Source organism: Dunckerocampus dactyliophorus, chromosome 16, assembly GCF_027744805.1.
Source record: "Dunckerocampus dactyliophorus isolate RoL2022-P2 chromosome 16, RoL_Ddac_1.1, whole genome shotgun sequence".
NCBI lineage: Eukaryota > Metazoa > Chordata > Actinopteri > Syngnathiformes > Syngnathidae > Dunckerocampus > Dunckerocampus dactyliophorus.
In genome coordinates this window covers 677,501-698,241 of record NC_072834.1, presented here as the reverse complement: position 1 = coordinate 698,241, position 20,741 = coordinate 677,501, and the positions used below count along the sequence as shown (strand labels likewise).

Genomic DNA, 20,741 nt, shown 5'->3' with positions numbered 1-20,741 from the left:
ATTAATTTGTCAATTTGGTTGCATAGAGTTGAAAAATTAAAGAAAAATACGCTATAGTCGTAGTATTATAAAAAATAAAAAACAGTTGTCTTGTTCGGAAAATTAGGTTGAGGGGAAAGTTCTAATATTATGGGAAAAAAGTCAAAATATTTTTGGGAACAAAGTCATAATATTACGAGAGGAAAATATACAAAGATTAATCTAGAAGAAAATTGAAATATTGAAAACAGCAAAAATGGGGGGAAAGGCGCAAAGCGCGAAGTTGATATTAATATGATTAATTGCAATTCTCTCCCAAAACGCTAGGGGGCAGTGTTTTCCAGAGAGTGGGCACCAACAGCTTCTCGAGTAGCCTGGCTAAACCTGTGCTAGACAGAGCGCCAGTCAATCACAGGGCTGAAAAAAAATAAAATAAAAAAGAGACAACCAGCAGGCTCAGTTTGAGAACAAAAATATGAACCACATAATGTTTCATAGTATCTTTATTTGAAGTAATCGCGTTAGTAGTACATGACCAGATGTCATGTATATTATTTTCTCTTAGCAGGACAATTTTATTACGGAGGAAACATGTTTTAGCACACAATGCGTTCATTTGCATTCATATTACAATTGTACTGATCTATTAGAAAAACAACACCTCACTGCTACATACAAACGGCACAAACAGGCTACTTTTACAGGAAAGGGGTTTTTGTACACTGGGTTTAACATGTAAAGGCGAGTGCATAACATTGGACTAACTACACTTGAATCACATATTCATATATCATTTTACAGTACAGAAGGTAACGATCCGGTCCGGTATACTTATTACTTACCGGTAATGAATGACATTGTACGGTGACCAATGACTGTCTAAGCTTTGCTTCCTCAGCCAAACAAACTTTTGCTACCAGCGCACGAGGTGCATTCAAGGACGGCCCAACAGTGCGAAATCTGAAAAGGTTTGAATCACACTTTATCCGGGATTGCGTTCAAAAACACCACTTATTTTTTAATGAGCTGAATCCACATTTTTACTGTATTTATACTTAAATGCTAAATAAATATTTAGACCACAAATACAGGCGTAATAAAGACCTTATTGTGATTTTTAGAGTGTCCCTGAATGCAGCTCGCGGTCGTGTAGCTAATGGAATGCGTAAGTGCCGTTCCGAGGCGAACTAGAGACGTGCTTGTGAGATGGTGATGAATGTACGGTGTTGGAATTGCACTGCTGTTCATGTGTTGAGGTCACAATAAAGTTTTAAAAGACCGTCAGACGTTGTGTCTGACCGTGCCGCCATCAGTAAGAGGTGTGGCTTGCCAGGATGCTGACGTCAGGGTTGACGTGGTCTGCTCAATTAGTGTTGGCGTAACAGCGCATGTCGTGTTATTATTATGTGTTTTCTACCAAAAGTTTTATTTTAAGAGAAATATACACACACACACACATATATATATATATATGCATACATACTGTATATATATACATACATATATATATATATATATATATATATATATATATATATACACACTGTATATATATATATACACACACACACACACACACACACACACACACACACATACATATATATATATACATATATACATATATATATATACATATATACATATACATATATATATATATATATATTATAATTTGTATACACTGTATATTGTGTACTTTTTCTGTAATGCAGTAGTAGGAGCTGTCAGTGGTCCTGAATTACCGGCACTTTTATCCCACTGCAAAGCAGCACTACGATAAACGTATCATTGAACAATTATCAGAAAGTTTCCTAAAAACCTTCAACCACTGGAAAAACAGGTTGCATGAACTATGCTGCTATATAAAGTGGCTTCAGGCATCACAGTTGTGTTTGCTCTCCTCCAAACACCTCTTCTGCCATCCCTCCCGTCCAGCCGTGCACCTCGGGCCTGCCCTGGCGTCTTCCCTCGCCGGGCTGCGGCTCACACATGAACTGGTTGAGCATCTGCTCGACTGACTGCAGGCCGGACGGAGCGCTATCCGCCTCCAGTGGCCTCTCTCTGCCCCTTTCGTTGCTGCTTCTCCAATGATGAATAATCTCATTATCTAAATCCTGGATAGAGTCATCCCTCGGGTGGTGGAGGTCCATCATGGCCTCTGTGCCTCTCAGTTCTTTTGGCGTTTGGTGGCATGCCAGAGGGATTTCTTCCAGGCTGGCTGACCTGATCAGAATGGTGGAACCGAGATTTTGACTCGTGGTGATCCGAAACGTGCTCTCGCCTGCCATGCCGGAGGGGCAAGCGTTGGGTTGTGTGAGAGGTAAAATTTCGTTGTGGATGGTGAATTGGAGATGCGGTATCTGCAGAGGTCGAGGAGAGTGACGTCGGACCATTTCCTCACCTCCCGACTCGCTGTCCTTGTCCACGTCTGCGTCCCTGTGCCGCCAGGCTTGGCCTCTGTTCGATCCCATCAGAATGAATCGTGGGATCTCCTCCCCCATTTCTGACCAGTCTGACTCGTCCTCCTCTGGAACTGAACCCAGACTTTGCTCCTGCCCCGCTGCTTTGACCTTTTCGTAATTTTGACTGTCCATGAACTGGATCGGAGGAGGGGTGATGGGGAGGGCCCCCTGATCGATGGCATCATCTGGATGAAAATGGTTGTTGCTTTTGTTCAACACGGACTTCACCTGGAATTGACATTAGATTTACAAATGAACCCGGTTCGGAGGAAAAAGATGAGACACATTGAAGGTTCGACAGTAATGACCAGATTTGACCAGCGAGGTATTCATTGACCAACATGTTTAAAATGGTTGATGTCCCTGCATCACATTGAAAGGTGTACCAGTACATTAACGCCTTGTCTGGTGCGGTTAATTGGTTCCAGGCCTGACCGTGATCCGTGAATTTCTGCTAAGTAGGATTTCTTATTTATAAATTTCATATTATCCTAGCTACAGCGTAGAAAACCTGTTTGCGACCTTCAAAATTCAGTTCTTAAGAGCCCTCTAGACAAGAAGTAACACACCTACAGTCACTTTTCCACACGTATTATCACCGTGGTACCTGTGAATGGTACCGGTATCCTCAGGGCATCTCAACTGGACTGTTCAGGTTGTCTTAGAAGTCGTTTGGCCTCTCAACCCGAGCAGGCTTCATCCATTCATGTTCACAGGCTAGGTGGGACAGATCAGTGTTTGAGCATGAACGGGTGAAGCGACACAACGACAGTGACTGGGTGGAGGGAGCGAGGATCGAACCGCCAACCCTCCGGTTTCTGGACAACCTGCTCTACGTCTTGAGCCACTGCTGCTGGAAAATGCTTCATTTAGGCAAAAAATACATACAATTGGCTTAAATATGCATATTTTTGGACTAATAAGAGGCGGTATTTAACCACAAAACGGAGAGCAGCAGAGGAGTGCATGACCGCACTCAGGTTAGTTAAATAAGGAAGAAAGTGAGGAAGTAGTATCCAATTAGAGGTGAACAGAAGGCTGCCATTGTTTGCTGATAACTCAGATGGAAGTAAAGGTCTTACATTTAATATGTCCACATCGTTGGAAAATTTGGCACCAGCCAGTTGTTCTGTCAAAGCTGAAATACGTCGGCTCAACCTCACACGCTCTCCTTCCATACTTTGAGTCTGTCAAAGAGGAAGCACAAAAAAATAAATCAATAAGTTGAGGATTTAAGCCACGGGAAAAATTCTTTGAGAAAAGTGGGTCTTATATACAACAGATCCCCTCGTTTCGTGGGGGTTACACCCGGGACCACCAGCGAATGGTGAAAAAACCCAAGTAACGCATGAGCCCATAAAATTGTACATCAAGTATAAAATGCACAGGAAGTCGCTGCTAATGAAAGATAACGTAAGATGATCCATGAGCACATTGAATGGGAGTCACGGTGTAGAAGCTACGCAAAGGCAGGCCTGTCACCAGAATCCATAAGTAAATTCATCGTCCATAATTATGACGCCCTCCATAAATGAACGTGCAGGTGTGCATGCATGCGTGTGTGTTGCATCTGCTCGTGTCTGTGCCACACAGGCTGGATGACAAGAGGCTGCACCCTGCATGTGTCTGTGTGCATTGGTTCTACAGTGGAAGGAATGGAGAGAGTGAACCCTCCTGTCATCTCATTCAGCCTCTTTGTGGAGGCGGGGGTTCTAGTGAGTTGATGCAGAGGGTTTAGCAGTTAGCCTCGTGAGCCAGCTTACGCTAACATGAATGGCGGCACAAAAGCGATGGTTTCTAAGGCGAATGCCACAGCCCCAGTGTGGGAATATTTGGGTTTTCAACAGAAAGAACAAGGTGAGCGCATGAACACCGACGACCGTCAGTGCAAAATGGTGCGCGCTCACAGACAGTGTCGCTGGCTCCATTGCAAAAACACACACAGGCAGGCAACTTCGGTGTCAAGCTAATGTCTCACACAGGTACACCGTACGCTATACTTGAGTAACATCTGGTGGTTCAAATCTGAATTACACCTCATGACAAAAATTAATGAAAAAATGTTCTCAAAAAATGTCGATAATATTGAATACCGACAATAATTTGTGCCTCGTAGCAACTATGGTGTGTTCAAGGACTGCCAATCAAGGTGCAACTTCTCAACGCTTGACAAAAAAGCATTATCAGTGAAGCATAAAGACAAACTTAAAATTGTAGGCTTTTTTTTTTTTTAAACAGTCTAGGGTGTATATTACGCGAATGATCACATATTTATAAATGACTACTGACTTATGACTCATAGACACATATCTATCTATTTATCTATGTATATATATATACAGTCAAACTTGTCTATAGCGGCCACTAGAGGGAGTCTACAAAGTGGCCGCTATAGACAGGTGGCCTCTATAGACAGGTTGGCGTCCAGTTTGAATGTTGATCAGTAGAGGGGGGAAAAAAAAAGGGGAAAAAATAATAATATTGACCAGTAGAGGGCACTGCGGACTGCGGATAAAAGTTGTACAGCACTACTAGGCTTGTTATTATCATGGTTCATGGTTTTAATTCATCCTGAACATGCATATGAGTCAAACAGTAGCACATCACATAGTGCAATTCACAATTTTGCATGTCCAAAAAGGAGTAGGAAGAAGCAAAGCTTATTTAATCCTACCCCTCATCAGTTTCACATCAGTTGCAATACATTTATTCACCTCTTGTTCTTCCAAGTGTACTTTGTAGGTCTACATGACACTTGTTACAGGCATTGCCGGGACAGCTATGTAGTGGGGCTTGTTTAACCTTTGCCTTGTGGGCAAGCAGGAAGGAGAGACGATGCTGAGAGATGTGTGTGTGTTCTGAGCTGCTGTCTGGTGGCCGCGTTCAATAAATAAAGTTGGCAGAAGCAACAGGAGAAGTTTCCTTCTTTGCTTCGGAGCTGAATAACACTGACAAGTTAACAGACTAGTAGCGAACGGAAAAGAAGACGGCTTTGTTTGTGTCGAATACAGAAGATGAGGACTTTGATGGATTTGTGGATGAGGATTGATGAAAAATAACGTGAGTACATTCTAAAATACTTCAATTAAGTACAACCCAACTCAGTTTTGCTCCCGCTGCCGCATGCATGCTAGCGTATGTTTTTTTTTATTGTAGCGTCGCTGGGAGCACGTCCTGTTCCCAGCATACTTTGCGGTAATGTTTTGGTGCAAATGCTCTTAAAGTTACATGTTTGACCAGGAAATAGCAAGCTCAAAAGAAGACGGCTTTTTTATGTGAACAACTGACAGTTAGTGTGGATCTTGTGAATGATTGTGACTGAGCTAGGACTCAGTAATTAAAGTCTACACACGACGGCTTCATTGATTGAAAAACCAAACTTTTTCGTGCATGAAGCTTCTACTTGAGTTGGTAATTTGGCCGCTATATGCAGTCAGATATTGACCAAGGGAGACAAAATGGGTGACTGCTGGCCGCGTTAGACAGGTGACTGCTATACACAGGGTCTATAACATGTACATTTGCTGCGGGGGATTTTCCAGTGGCTGCTATAGGGAGGTGGCCGTTCTATAAACGTGGCCACTAAGACAGGTTTGACTGTATATATATTGCTCAAAAAAATTAAAGGAACACTTCAAAAACACATCAGATCTAAACTGGGGGGAAAATGATGTTGAATATGTTTCCTGATAATAAGTGGGTGATGTATTAGTAACAAAATGATGCCACATCATTTGATAGAAATGAAAATGATCACCCTATAGAGGGGGGAAATCAAAGACACCCCAAAAATGAAAGTGAAAAAATGATGCAGCACACTGGTCCATTTTGCTAAAATGTCATTGTAGCAACTCAAAATGATTCTCAGTAGTTTGTGTGGCCCCCACGTGCTTGTACGCATGCCTGACAACGTGGGGGCATGCTCCTAATGAGACTACGGATGGTGTCCTGGGGGATCTCCTCCCAGATCTGTATATTAGCTGTATATTAGCTTCATTCTGAAATCCGAAACATCCCTAACTATAGTGTCACTTGTCATTTAGCTAGATCTTACCACAGAGTTAAGCTTTTGCTCGAGCAGGTTGTTGGTCTGTTGCGTGGATGAGCAGTTCTCATGCAGGCTAAACACAAAGCAGAAAGACAAATAGAACACATTAGGCTTTCCAGACAACAGAAAAGCCATTTTCATGTCACCATTGGCCTTTCACATTTTAAAATTCTCTGTGAGGTTGCTCAATTCCGCACGCGTCCTCTGGAGCTCCTCTTCCAGAAGCTTTTGGCTGCTTAGGAATTCTCCTAAACACTCCATCCGGACCGCTGACTTCAACACGCTCTGGTGGAGACCTTCATTGTCTTTCTGGAGGACCCTACAAGGAAACATGACACCAAAAGTCAAATAAAACACGTGAGCCATATATTGGGAGTTTTCATATCTATATCTGACCACACTTACATAAGGTTGTCCATTTCATGTGTGGCTTCCTGTATTGACTGACAAGTAGAAGAAGAAAGAAGACATGCAGTTATGTGTTGAAGGAAGGAGGTGCACATGCAGAATGCTAGAGAGAGAAATGAAAGGAGTGTGTCGGTTTGATTATTACTAGATTATTAATTAGATTCATTCAAATTAATCATGACTAATCACCCTTTGCTACTATGAAATATGCCAATTTTTACTGTAGTTTGTTGAAAGTAATAGAAATAAATGACAGGATAGAATTATAATATATATATTTTTTGTAGCTCCAAATTAAATCAAGCTAAAAGATAGCACACATGTCTGAAAATCTATTGACCCAAGACACTTGAACTACTCTGAGCCACCAGGTGTTGCGTTCAAAGACACCACGTCATTGAAGATCAATTCACATGTTTTGAGTGAATTTTGTGGGATTGCACGTCCACATTAAGAGTTAGAAGGTGAGTGAGAAGAGTATTCACGTATTTTCCTTTGTATTTTGGTTTATTTAGACCACACATACATGTATAATAAAGATGGTGTGATTGGTGGTCGGAGCGTCCCTGAATGCATCTCGTGACAATCAGGAAGTGTGGTTCTAGTGCGGAAGGGACTAGAGACGTGTTGGAGACGTGAGTTAAGATACATATGGTGTTGGGATTGCACTGCTGTTGACGTGTTCAGGTCAGAATAAAGTTCTAAAAGAGTGTTAGACTCTGTGGGGACGTCACACTGTGCCTCCGTCAGTCGTCATAACGGAGAGGCGTGGCTTGCCATGATGGGGATGGGTTAATTAAAAAAGTAACATAATGAATTCAATAAATTAGTTACCACCGTTAACTATACATACTATTTCTGACAGCCCTAATTGTGACATTTTGCAGAACAGCCTGTTTGATAATAACTAGTTACAGCAGTGACGAGCACTGAAAAATCCATAGGTGCAAATGATTGAAACCGTTGCATAACCCCTTCATCTCGCACGCTCAATTGGAAATTACTGACTTGGTAATTATTAATGAAGAGCGGAGGCCAGGGGCGCGGGGGCGGTGGGGTGGCATTTGCAGGCTGTGGCTCTTTTTTTTTTTTTTTTTTAAATTGGCTTGTGTTAATTTTGTTGACGAATTATTTTATCATACTTTTTGTCAACAACTTCTTTCCCTGACAAAAAAAAAAAAAAAACTATAATCAAAACAAATGCAGGCTGTGTACGTTGGTAAAATCTCACTCCCTCACCCTTAAGATCCACGCTGAACGCTGACTTGACAGTCCGGGCTTTTGGCCCAACAGTCAAGTCATTCTGGACTCCCATTCCGGAGGTTCAGTGTTCGAGCCCAGTGCGGAGCTGACTGAAACAGGCGTGTTAGATGTGTTCTGGCCAGAATAAATAAAGCTATGAAGGAGAGTCAGACTCTTTGCGACTCTGGGGACGCTACACTGTTCCTCCGTCTACCGTCACAACCGAGAGGTGTGACTTGCCGTGATGCGCATGCCTTAATTATGCTAATGTTAACGCATTACTTTTTGACAGCCTTAATATGTTTCTTTATCATTTTCAGTGGTTGTTGAACTCTCACTCATCTCTGCAGCCATACTGTGTGTTCATGCCGTACTTGCGGTAATGACGGACCACTGAAGTCAGTTTGTTCCTCTTCTTGACCGCAGAGGCTGCTGGTGGTTGGGTTCTTCTGGTGTGGAGGCAGACTGTCCAAAGTGTGGGGGTCCTTATGTTCAGAGTCATTGTTTTTGGTGTGGGCTTGGTTTTGATGGGACTCAAGAAGATGACGTTGATCCCCGTGGTGGTTTTGATGGACGCGGCTGTGGTGGTCTTCATAATGATGACTGTTCTGATTTTGGTGGTCTCCATGGTGATGCTGACGGTGGTCTCTATTGTGATGCTGGCTGTTCGGACGGTGATGGTCCCGTTGATGGTGCTGATGCCCTGAACTTTGGCGTTCTCCATGACTGTGTTGATGCAAATCATTGCCGTGAGTTCCACGGTGTTGCTGATGGTTTGGACCATGTTTGTTTCCATGGTGATGCTGATCTCCATGTCGGTGCTTATGACATAAATCGTCATCGTCATCGGGTTGCTGTGCCTCACTGAGGTCATCTCCGTGGTGATGCTGATGGTTTGGACTGTGGTGGTTCCCATGATGATGCTGATGACCTGAACTGTGACGGTCTCTGTGGTTAGGTTGATCTCGCTGGTGTGGATGCTGGCCTCCACAGATCTCACTTTGTTTTACTTGTTGAGGATCACCGTGAGGGACACCACGGTGATGTTGCTCCTCGGAATTGTGATACCGAGGAAGGCCATGGTGGTCACCACGGTGGTGATGTTTTGGGTAGGGGTGGTCTCTGTAGTCATAGCTTTGGCCTTGGTTTCCACGACGTGGCGTAACGGGGTGTTTTCTATTTAGGTGGTTGCAATGGTGATGACTTGGACTTTGATGGTGTTCATGGTCCTGTGATGAACTGCTGTGAATTTCAGGAGGATGGTAGGTTCGGTCGTTGTGCTCTTTGAGGTAATGAGCCGTAAAATGATGATCTCCATGGCGAGGACCATGATGGCATCCATGATGATAATGGAAATGCTGGTCATGGTAGTCTCTCCGATGATGGTGATCATCTGGGCTGTAGCGGTCTCCATCGTGGTTGTCTTCATGGTGATGGCGATGAGGATCTTTGTGGTGACGATAAGGGGTCTCGTCGTGGTCTCCATGATCAGAAAAGACAGGACTGTAGTATCTGTGCTTACGGTGAGGACTTATGCTGCGGTGATGACAACTCGGGGTGTTGCAGTTGCCACGGTGATGGTGACAATGACGTACGTGACTTCCTTGGTACCTGTGGTGGCGGCGTTTAAAAGAGGGTGAATTGGGGCAATGCTGGGAAGACCGTGATGGATGTCTTTCCAGGCAGCTTATGTCAGTGCAGCTCCTGGGCCTGGGCTGCATGGGCTCAGTGGCATCTGGGGAGCATTGACGGCGACGGCGGTGGGATGACTTGGAAAGACGAGTGTGGGAACATTTGCTTGAGCTAACAGGGTCGGCACTCACGGGGCGACTCTTCGGCTGTCGGTTGCTCTCTAACTTCCTGGATCTAACGGATGCGGACCCCATGCTGCTCTGTCTCTGCACATCCCTAACCCCAAGCGTGGTGAGCCTCATCGGGCTGAGCACCTGCCGAGTGATCTCGTTGAGGAAGGCGGAAAACTTCATTTTCTCCTTCATTAAATTCTGTCGGACTTGTTTTTTTCTCTTCTCCTGTTCTTTTTCGACCTCAGTGGCCCCCCTTTCCGTGGAGCAAGTGAGCGCCTCCATTGATTTGGATTTGCGGAAACTTCCATCATTCGCTGATCCTCTTGCAGTCTTTTGAGTCTTCTTCTGAGCACCTTGTTTCTGCTCGGGTAAATGATCTCTGTTGCCAATCAAAGGCGTTGTTTCTTCTACATATTCGGCATACTTGTGCTTCCTGGAAATGTCAGTGCAAGACAGAGAATGCTGAGGTCTCCTCAGCAGGAACCCATCCGAACACACGCTGCTCTCGGAGGACACACTGGAGGAAGACTCTGAAGTGGGGGAGGAGTGAGACGACGAGGAAGATGATGAGGCGGATGTTGATGAAGAGAACGAGGAGGATCCGAATGAAGAAGTCAAAGAAGTTTCGGAAAGAGAGAGGCGGCCGTGGGTTTGCTTGCGGTGGTAAAGGTCAGAACGCCGCTGATGGTCGGGGTGGTGATCACTGAGCAAGCTGTCCTCTGCGGTCGAGTGGGTGCTAGTTTCAAAATAAAACATGGCTGAAAATGAATGATTTTCAAATGAGAGGATATACGTGTAGACTAGTTGAAACGACTCACTCTAGCGTGTCATCTTCTTCTGACAGCTGGAGCTTCTTCTGTGTGGAGCGGCGCTGCTTCATTATGTGAACTTTGGCGTCCGGCTTTCTGCTCTTGCTTTTTTCTTGATGGTCACACATTTCTGATTTTTTGACCTTTGAATCTTCAGCTGCCCGATACAAAGAGGTTCAATATTTCATGCGTACATTCAAAAATGTTGAAATAGCAACAATTTGTGGACATAATGCGTTGTTACATTGCAACATTTTGACTAATTACTGTACACGGCCATCACCTTATTTGCTGTTTAGTACATTCATTCTCATACAACACATACAAAACAGAAAACTACTATCACACAGCTGACATTAACTTACAGTCTCCAAGCAGCGGCAGCAGGCAGGGACGTTTACTGATGCGTTGTACCAGAAGCCAAATGAGGTTCTCTCGAATGCGCTTTCTAAATGAACACTGAAGCGTGTGTGACACACACACACAATTCAATAGACTCCAGTGTCACCCAATGACAGCGGGGTTGGGACAGTTGTTGGGTGTCGACTTTGAAAGATAGAAAGTGTGCATGATGTCCATGAAACAGATGGAAGTGTAGCATACTGAACGCTTACTGGCCGTAACCTGTGGAAACAAAACACCAAGTTGCAGCAACAATTCTGCCATGACAAAGATAATCATGATCCATTTTGATTGACAGTTTGTTGGCGCAGTTGTAGAAATGCATCACACTGAGTGATGATTCCAATTCAGTGGAACCTTGGTTAGCGTCATCAATCTGTTCCAGAAGGTCCAACTCTGACCCAAACGTAGTAGAGAGTACGTGAGACTGGTCTCTGGTTAGTTTTACCCTAGTGATGACGTGTTGTTGCAACAGTAATGTTGAATGTACTACCGAGTACATTTCGGTTAAAGTCGGTTCTGCTGTATTTTGGTTGCACTTTTCAGCTACACAGCAGGGTGAAGGTATGAGAATCACCCCCCAGGCTTTGTATCCATTTTTGATTGGAAGTTCTTAATGGTTAAAAGATCAAGATCATCCCAAATATAAACGATCAGCAAATAAGACGCAGCAACGAAGCACTGGTGATCAGCTACCACCAGTGAATGGCATCATGGCAGACCAACAGTCATGCTTACAGTATGCATGTGAAGAGGCAAGCTATCGATCGGGATGTCCCAATTATGTCAGTGCAATGGGCGATCTAATACTCAAAGCTAGTGAGAAATGCATTGAACTGATAACCTAACCCAAATGTGAGTGTTGAGACAAGGAATAAACAGTCAACCCCGTATTGGTGGAGCACATAACAGATCTTCCTTCTGTGTAACTTTGCAGAAAGTACGTGAATAATGACCGCCACCGGCACCTTTCCCTGCATCAATGGATTATGCTCAGATCCACTGGACATCAATGACTAAACCTCCTGTCAGTTTGGCTAACGCAATGGAAAGTTGGGTGAGGCAAAGAACACATGCAGCCAAACACGTGACGTCAGTGAATATTTCCACCAAGCATGTAAGGATCCCACAGCACTCATAGATAGCACAAACGGGGACCTTACTGTGACATGCTAACTGTTAGTATGATAGCATTTGAGGCATTTTACTTGTCAAACGCTAATTTGTATTATGTTGCTAGGTGCTAGCATGCTAACTGCTAACATGTTAGTATGCGATGCATTCAATGCCCTGAGAATAAAATGCACAATGATCTGTCGCCACCCTCAATGTTATTTATTGTGCATAATACTTAAAAGGCAGTAGTTCAATTAGGTGATGGAACAGACTAAATTCAATAAACGATGGATTCATGTACAGCTTTGGAGTAATGATGCTATGATTACATTCCCACAAACCAATTCTCAAACAGGAGGAAAATGTACAGATGAAGTATTTAAAAGCACTCAAAAGAAAATAAGACCCGCAAAGATACATGTTAATTAATATTTAGGTGTTAGATGACTTTTTAAAACTTGCGTTCTGATGCACTGCACTCTGCAATGTGTTCATTGTTGGGATGTTTCCTTTACGTGACTGATTATATTCACCAAAGTGAAGGTTTAGTTGAGATCAATTAAATATTGTTCCCGTTAGCCTGCAAAGCTGAATTCAACTGAACACATGAAGCTTTGCAAATACACGTCCGTTCTGCTGACTGGCAATGAATGGCTTGAATAATAGACTCCATTTTACAATTCCAGGTGGGTAAGTGGCGCCGCCTGGTGGCCAAATCCTGCACTACAGCGGCCCATACACATCCACATGTCAATGCTGTGTAACAGATGGGGGGGGAAGAAATAACCAATATTTGACTTCAGTTTTTGCCCACACGGATATGCGGGTTTAATAGAGGATCTAAATTTGGGTCTGAACCAGCGGAGGCGCGGCCCAGTTTGGCCATTATGATAATCAAGGTAAAGAACCCCAGCACTCCAACCAAAAGAAGCATGAAGACTCGCTGCTTCCAGGACAGAGAGGTCCGCTTGGCGCCTGTGCGGTTCCTAAAAAGATAAAAACAATGACATTTAGGCTCCAGCATACCCGCGACCCTAATGAGGATAAGTGGCATAGAAAATGGATGGATGGACAATATGATGGCATTTCTATTCTAATCAGATGACAGAGAGTTTCCTGACTGACTTGAGAAGCTGAGCAAACCAGCTCAATGCTGGTCGTCGTCTGTACTTGTCGTCATCGAAATCCATCTGCGTGACGGAGCTGCTGTCCCGCGTGTCGTACACCTTCCTTGGTGACGATCCTGGAAACCCACCATGTGATATGATGGTGTTTCAAGGTGAAACATGCTTTGCCATCTGCCATCATCTCTTTACCTGCGTGAAGAGTAATCGTGTCGCATGAAGTGGATGCAGGAAAGTTGACCACAGCGTGATCCCGGAGGTTTGGATCCCCGTTCTTATGAGGAACCTCGATGTGGCCTTGTGCTGGGGGTGGAGTATGTGGTGCTTGGCTGAGGCCGGCATTGTAGGCGTGGCTGTGGTACATGTGACTTTCATCTTGTGCTGCAACATCACACACGGAGGCTGATGTGTACATCTTGATTGAACAACTCAATTTAATCTGTGCTGTAATCCCTCGCTTATCGCAGTTAACTGGCTCCAGACACGACCGTGATGAGTGAATTTCTGCATTTTCGACATTAGTGGAGTTACAGCATAGAAAACCTGTTTACAGCCTTCGAAATACAGATTTTTAAACATTAGAGCCCTCTAGACATGAAATAACACCCCTATAGTCACCAGTGAGCCTCTTGCACGCGCTTTGTCCCCGCAGCGGGACACAGCAGTTGTCTCAGTGATCGAGTCTGATGCTTGTGTGTCTCACCGAACATTACGGTAACATTACTGACACCTAGTGGCCAGGGTAGAATACTACACGTTATACTGACACCTAGTGGCCATGGTAGAATACTACACGTTATACTGACACCTAGTGGCCATGGTAGAATACTACACGTTATACTGACACCTAGTGGCCATGGTAGAATACTACACGTCATACTGACACCTAGTGGCCATGGTAGAATACTACACACTGTATCATCCCAGTGTCTTTGACTGAGTCTTCTGAATGCTTTGTTTTCATTTTAGTTCATTTAGCCATTTTATGCTTGAAAATGTTCAAGTTATTCAATGCCAAACCCCAACAACGTAGTTATACATCTTTTACGTTTTTTTGCACGAGAGGCAAAAAGCGGTGATGACGCAAACCCTCCACAAATGCTTTTCGCTTCAGAGCAATTTTAAGTGAATTTGAAAAGAGCTCAGCAGGCAGGGATCACCTGAACAGAAAAATTACATGACAGGAAGGAGGAAGTGAGACAACGTGGAGGAGTCTATGTGCACAAGGTTACGCATTGCAGGGAGATGTTAACACATGCACACGTGCACACACACGTGCACACACATAGTTCAGTTCCAAATGTGAGAACCGTCAATAGTCGATGTTCTAATTGTATGTATCTTTTCACAAAATGCTGCTTTTATTAGCTGGGAACTGATATTTTCCTGAAACGTACCTACAGTATGTTGTACTGCTGGTTACTAAACAATGCTAACAGGTAGAAACAAACTTATTTTCCTGATGAAAGAGGGGAGTGTAAAGATTGTTTTGGTAGGTTCCATGTTTCTATAGCCATACAACACAATATTCTGAGGGCCTTGAAAATGAGTCCAAATGGTTTTGAAGGGCTGAAGGGTTTTGAAAAACGTCTGGGATTGAATGAGTTCATTTAGGCAAAAAAATACATCAAATGCGCTTAAATATGCATATTTTGGACTAATAATAATAATAATAATAATAATAATAATAATAATAATAATGATAGGCATTCGACCACGAAACCGCATGATTGATGAATCGTTTTTTTCAAAAAGTGAAGCAGAGAAATTCAAAGCGCAAACTGGTGAGGGATTACTGGACACGATACGTGAGACCACGTAGACTCACCACCAAATGATGACCAGTCAGTGTAGTCTGTAACATCGTTCGCGGTGACCTCTTGAAGGACGTCCACTGGCTCTTGGATCTATCAGTCAGAGTTCTTGTTTCATGAAAAGGTAGATGCTTTCTGGACATTTCATTACATTACTGAATGTAACACAGTACTGAACAACCAGAAGCCCTCACCAGTGGCAGGCCTAACCCCGCCCTGGCCCAGTTAACGGATGACAGCTGCTCTTTGAGCACATCAGCAACTGGGCTGGCCAAGTTGGAGGGGGGGAACACTGGACCCTGACAACTGGGACACTGGTATCCCGCTGGAGCCGTATGGAGGGGCAGGCGGGATGCCAAGTCGTTCAGACAGGCCCAGTGAAATACATCTGTGAAAGGGGGAGAGACAAAAAAAACAACAATGGAACTGCGATTAATGCTTATTGGGCGGACTCCTAGTCCACATGCACGCACGCGCACGCACGCACGCACGGGTAATAGGTGATTGATTGAAATAGTTGAGGCATTATCAGGTGACTGCTGCTGCAGTGTGGATAGTAATCTCACCATAACAGACGAGCCTGACCGTGTCTTGGGAATTGAGTGGATGATTACACAGACAGCAGTTTGGGTTATAGTCGCTGTCCTGGAGCCACTGCAGATATGACTGCACAATACACTGTAATGAGCACAGGACAAATCATGTCAATCATGTCACTCTTATTTCAATAAGATGCATAAACACATGTACACTCATTCCTCGCCCCTTCCTGCTTCACTCTATCACTATCTGTTCCGTGGTTGTCTAGGTCCTATTGTTCGTCAAAAAAAGCACATTTGATGTATTTTTTGCTCTAAATTAAAGGGATGGTTGGGATTTTTTGACATGAAGTTGTATGACGTCCCCATCAGCAGCGACTCCCCCCCCCACTCTGTCCCGTGAGTAGAGTTCTGGTCGTATTCGGTGTTGAGGAAAGTAGTCCCGGCTCGCTGGTGGGGTCACTTAAGTAAAGCATTCTGCTTCTCAAAACCATGTGCGGCCAAAAGGGTTAGGGCTGGCTAAGCAAGCTACAAACAAGATGAACATCCATAGCTCCACGCTTGCTTAAGGGGTCGGTATAACACAAAACACAATAAGTAAGTACGAATAAAGCACTATTAAACACTAAAAATACGGAGCTGTTGTAAGTAGCTGCCACTCAGGCGGTGCCATCTTGAAACATGAGACCTAAGCATAGAACCCAGTCTATATCAATATGAACGATATGCTTGTTTTTGATATTGTGCTTAAAAGAAATACCGATATGTCGCCCAGCCGTAAAGAATGTAATACATTTGCATCACAAAACCGTTTTCCATGAAAAAAGCCAGACCTCACAATCGCTCGGCGTTATTTTCTCCCCCTTCGTATCACTGCGCATCTGACTACAAAACAAGTGATGGCCACATTCCTTTTAACACAAACCCAAAGGGATGCCTTGACTGTATTTGTCTTACTTACCTTGTTGTGGTTGGAGACCAAGCAGTGCTCACACACATTAACGCGATGTTCAAAGCAGAACAGATTGGTCACCTTTCTCTTTGGACACTTACACAGACCCATAGCCACCTGTGTTTCAAAACAAAACAAAACAAACAAAAAACAGCAGCTTTTAAGAATATATCAAGAAAATTGTAGACGCATGAGGCACAGCCTACGTAAGACCTGCACAACCTCATGAAAACCAGTAGAGTCACGTGCATCACAACGCCTGCCACAGGCATGAATATCATTTCATGTCTGTGATTGTGGGTGTACACGGCATTAGACTAGATAAGAGCTGTGTCTAATAATTAGCAGTGGTTACTCTTAAGTTAAGCAGTTTGCTCAGTTTATATTTTGCGTAACCCCGAATGACGAGCATCTACAAACCAGCGTGCAGTCAATAGTGTCATCACATAAGAATGAATCCAACCAAGTACACACAATCTACTGTCTATCAATCATCTTAACAGTTTTAAAGTTATTATGTATACGATGTTTATAGTCGATACATATCTGAATCAGTGTATCATTTCTTATGTTTCTATCCCAAGTAATCACCTGACTTTGCGTTAGGCTAGCCTTCATTCGGATTGATCACTGCCGGTGGAATCTAAGGATTGATGAAACTGAGTTTGACTTTATAACCCAGAACGCAACTGTTTCCATACTTGATTTTGACGTCCCACATTAAAGCCTCTCCAGCCTGAACACGTTTAGCTGACCAAGTTTAACAGCCACCTCGCGAGAGATTTGCAAACTCTTAGCTCGTCATACAGTGAGCAGTTAGCATGCTAAAGGCGCTAGCTGCTTGAGGACTGTAAAGAATAAATGTAAAGTTACCTGTGAAAACAGACTTCAATCAAGTCCCGGTGGCCTGAGGGAATGTCGCGCGGCTAACATTCACGCTGTTTGTGGTGGAAAAATCACATGATGAAAGGCACCAGGAGCTGTCATGAGTAAACTTGTCGGTAGCAGGTCTCTTCCTGTCTCTGTTTATGTGCCACGTCTCTTCCGCTTTGTATCGACTTCCTCCCAGTGCACATTGGAACGGGCGCCACCTATTGACGTGGAGTACACAGCGCGTCAAATGACGTAACGCGATAGATAAAAGAAACACAGTATTGTACATACAAAAATACAAATAAATAAATAGCGCAAAAAATCAGTACAGATTACAAATAATTCCAAATATAATACAATTTCAAAAAAGTATATAATAATAATATATAAATAGTAATAATATATATTATTATCATTAAATTTTCTTCATTCTGTAAAGAATAATGAAGAATGTTGTGGAAAATGTATTAAAATGAAGAGTCTAGTCTGTATTTGTGCTCAGTCATACCATTCTTCACTTTCCAAGAATAATTGTGTAGGAATGTTTATCTATGAATTTTTAAACACAATCAATGATTTATGAGGAACTTCATTGTCACAATAAATGTATTCTGGTTTGTAAGAATTTAAAATGATGATGTTTGCTGTAGTACAGTAGTAAAATAGAAAAAAAACCTAATAAAATGTAAAAATAAATAAATAAAAGAACGTCCATATTTAAGACAGCAAGCATCTTTGTGCAGACTGCAGCCATTCAGGAAGTTACTGTGTTTTGGTTTTTATGGTCCACTTGCATTTAGGGTGTTCGGTCAGCAGGTGGCGTACAGATTGGCAACCACGATGAAAATGACACTGATGAGGAAGAATTATGCATCCTTGCCACACACTTTGGAAGAACAATAGAGTGTCATCACGAACACTGATTAGTGATGATGTGTGTTGATGTTTACACCTTTCTAAACTGCTCATCAGTGACTGGATGAACAAGTTAACTAACACAGTCGGCACTTTCCTTGCAGTATAAATAAAAGATGGACGAGCAAATATAATTACAGGGATGCAACAGTCATCTCCTTGTGGTCAGCTGATCACCTAAATGAATTGATCTTTGCTAAACGTGTATGCTCATTTGAGCCCATGGTTTTGTGTTAATGAGCAACATTTCCAGCCACTCCAGAGGCCCGGGCCTGCCAAATGTCATAAATGTAAATGCAAATGAGGGAAATGAGATAGTAAAAGATTGTCAGTACAGCCAATGATGGTCATAAAAACAGCGGCCAGTCCTGATAGACACTTACGGTGGTGAAATCATGAAAAGGCGGCTTGCACAATGGCAGCCATTATAAATCTGTCTTTTTTTCTTCTCTGAAAAACCCTGAACGGTGCATTGCTGTGCGTAGATAAGACATAACACGTACGTTGTTACATAGGGAGCAAATATGTGGCAAAGTAACACCTCTCAGGAAGATGCAGTTTCTGAAAAGGAGTAGGAAGAAGCAGATCTGATTTAATCCTACCCCGCATTGTCTCGTCTCGGGAGTCAAGTGGGCCTTACATCCGACGTACGTGGGCTGCACAATTTTTGTGAAATGTGTTGGGCGTGTCCAGCACGTACAGGAAGTGGGGTATCAGAGAGGTTGCAAGCGTGTCGTACTTACGGAGCGAGTGATTTGTGACACCCACGTGGTAGCTTTTAGATGCTGAGTGCGGCGTGCGACTCGTGTATGCTAGGTGCTCTTCACGTAAGGCTGTGGTACGTTTCGCTCACCGGGGACGTACGTATGTGGGCATCGTGCGAGGCTCATGCAGCCCGAGATGTGCATACTGGCTTCCTACGCCACCTCCGGCTATCGTGACCGGGAGAACCAGAGTGTACAGTGGGAGGAGTCGGCCGCCGCGGGCCGGGCGATGTACACACCATACTTTTAAACTTGCCGCATACGCAAGGTTCACGCACTCCTCCACTGCCTTGCACTTGCCACCTGGCAGGAAATAATTTGCATCCCAATCTTCTTCCTACGGGCTCTGCGTGCTGTCTGCGGGCCACGTGCGTGTCTCTTGTGGTTTTTCCCATCCTTGCACGTAGGAGCACATACATGGGGATGTCTCCCCTACTCACTGAACATTACAGTCATGTTACTGACACCTGGTGACCAGCGTAGAATACCACACATCATCTCTGAATGTGTCTTTTCAATGCCTCATATTTGTATGTTAGTTCATTTAGCCATTTTTATGCTTTAAAATGCTTCATTTAGGCATAAAAACACAGAACATTTGCTTAAATATGCATATAAAAGTAGGCTGCATTCAACCACGAAACAGCGTGGTTTGTTAATTACCTCTGCCAAGAGCAGCGCGAAGGTAATGTTGTTGCCGGCATTTATCTGTTTGTTTGTTTGTTTGGGATCAAAATAACTTGAAAAGTTCTGAATGGATTTGGATGAAATTTTCAGGAATTGTCGAAAATGCGATATGGAAGAACTGAATCCAGGAATTTTTTAAAAAGGATTCTTTAACATTGCGAGATAGGACCATCTTCACCATTTGTGCGTATAAATCCATGAAAAATGGTGAGAGCACTTGGGGAAACAAATACAGGTTCTACAAAATATCAAAGGCTGACCCAAAAAATGACTACGGTGCTTGGCGGAGTTCTGCGCTCTCTGAGTGCTTCTCTAGTTCATATATTTTTTTATATTTAAAACCGCGAGAGTGAAGCCGTGAAATTTAAAGCGCGAAGTGGCGAAGGATTACTGAATGAGGACAGAAACACAAATAAAAAGATGGAACAAGACTAAGTAATATAGAATGATTGATAATATCAAATAACATGAGTTAGAGTAAATCAATTAATACTGGAGGCAAAACGATGGAGTAAAAAAAAAGCACAATTCACAAATGAAGGAAAGAAAAATGTTGAAAAAAATAAAATACCAGAAAGCAAATTAATAAAAAAAAGACAGTTATATATTGTGCGACATCCATCCATCCACCCATCCATCCAGCCACCAATCCATCCATCCATCCACCAATCATCCATCCATTCATCCAGCCAGCCACCAATCCATCCATCCATCCACCAATCCATCCATCCATCCATCCACCAATCCATCCACCCATCCATCCATCCACCAATCCATCCACCCATCCATCCATCCACCA

At 43.3% G+C, this 20,741-nt stretch overlaps 2 protein-coding genes across 3 annotated transcripts; both read right to left on the bottom strand.

The window, feature by feature from the left end:
- Positions 1-464: 464 nt before the first annotated feature.
- On the bottom strand, positions 465-13,078 carry si:dkey-273o13.3 (filaggrin-2). 2 transcript variants are annotated; one of them, XM_054755430.1, is made up of 8 exons: positions 11,122-13,078; positions 10,766-10,913; positions 8,517-10,683; positions 6,898-6,935; positions 6,653-6,811; positions 6,499-6,565; positions 3,527-3,631; positions 465-2,672 (listed from the first exon to the last, which is right to left on the bottom strand). In XM_054755430.1, exons 2-8 carry the CDS (start codon positions 10,882-10,884, stop codon positions 1,863-1,865), a joined length of 3,465 nt encoding a protein of 1,154 aa, XP_054611405.1. In that variant the 5' UTR covers positions 10,885-10,913; positions 11,122-13,078; the 3' UTR covers positions 465-1,862. The 2 variants fall into 2 exon arrangements, with proteins under 2 accessions (XP_054611405.1, XP_054611406.1); XM_054755431.1 differs by lacking the exon at positions 3,527-3,631.
- Positions 13,079-13,371: 293 nt separating this feature from the next.
- Positions 13,372-17,757, bottom strand: zfpl1 (zinc finger protein-like 1). The gene is made up of 7 exons (XM_054755727.1): positions 17,577-17,757; positions 16,713-16,820; positions 15,779-15,890; positions 15,407-15,600; positions 15,227-15,305; positions 13,591-13,779; positions 13,372-13,517 (listed from the first exon to the last, which is right to left on the bottom strand). The coding sequence occupies exons 2-7, from the start codon at positions 16,812-16,814 to the stop codon at positions 13,372-13,374; spliced, it is 822 nt and encodes a 273-aa protein (XP_054611702.1). The 5' UTR covers positions 16,815-16,820; positions 17,577-17,757.
- Between the last annotated feature and the right edge of the window lie 2,984 nt (positions 17,758-20,741).

What these genes read in the sequence shown, in the direction of transcription:
- si:dkey-273o13.3 (XM_054755430.1), bottom strand. Translation starts at nt 10,884, where the DNA reads ATGTGTGACCATCAAGAAAAAAGCAAGAGCAGAAAGCCGGACGCCAAA. An exon ending in CATGAAATGGACAACCTTAT is followed by an intron (nt 6,812 to 6,897) that starts GTAAGTGTGGTC and finishes GTTTCCTTGTAG; the next exon opens with GGTCCTCCAGAAAGACAATG. An exon ending in AGCAAAAGCTTAACTCTGTG is followed by an intron (nt 3,632 to 6,498) that starts GTAAGATCTAGC and finishes CCTCTTTGACAG; the next exon opens with ACTCAAAGTATGGAAGGAGA.
- zfpl1 (XM_054755727.1), bottom strand. Translation starts at nt 16,814, where the DNA reads ATGGGTCTGTGTAAGTGTCCAAAGAGAAAGGTGACCAATCTGTTCTGC. An exon ending in GGTCAGGCTCGTCTGTTATG is followed by an intron (nt 15,601 to 15,778) that starts GTGAGATTACTA and finishes CCCCTTTCACAG; the next exon opens with ATGTATTTCACTGGGCCTGT. An exon ending in CGGGGTTAGGCCTGCCACTG is followed by an intron (nt 15,306 to 15,406) that starts GTGAGGGCTTCT and finishes TCTGACTGATAG; the next exon opens with ATCCAAGAGCCAGTGGACGT.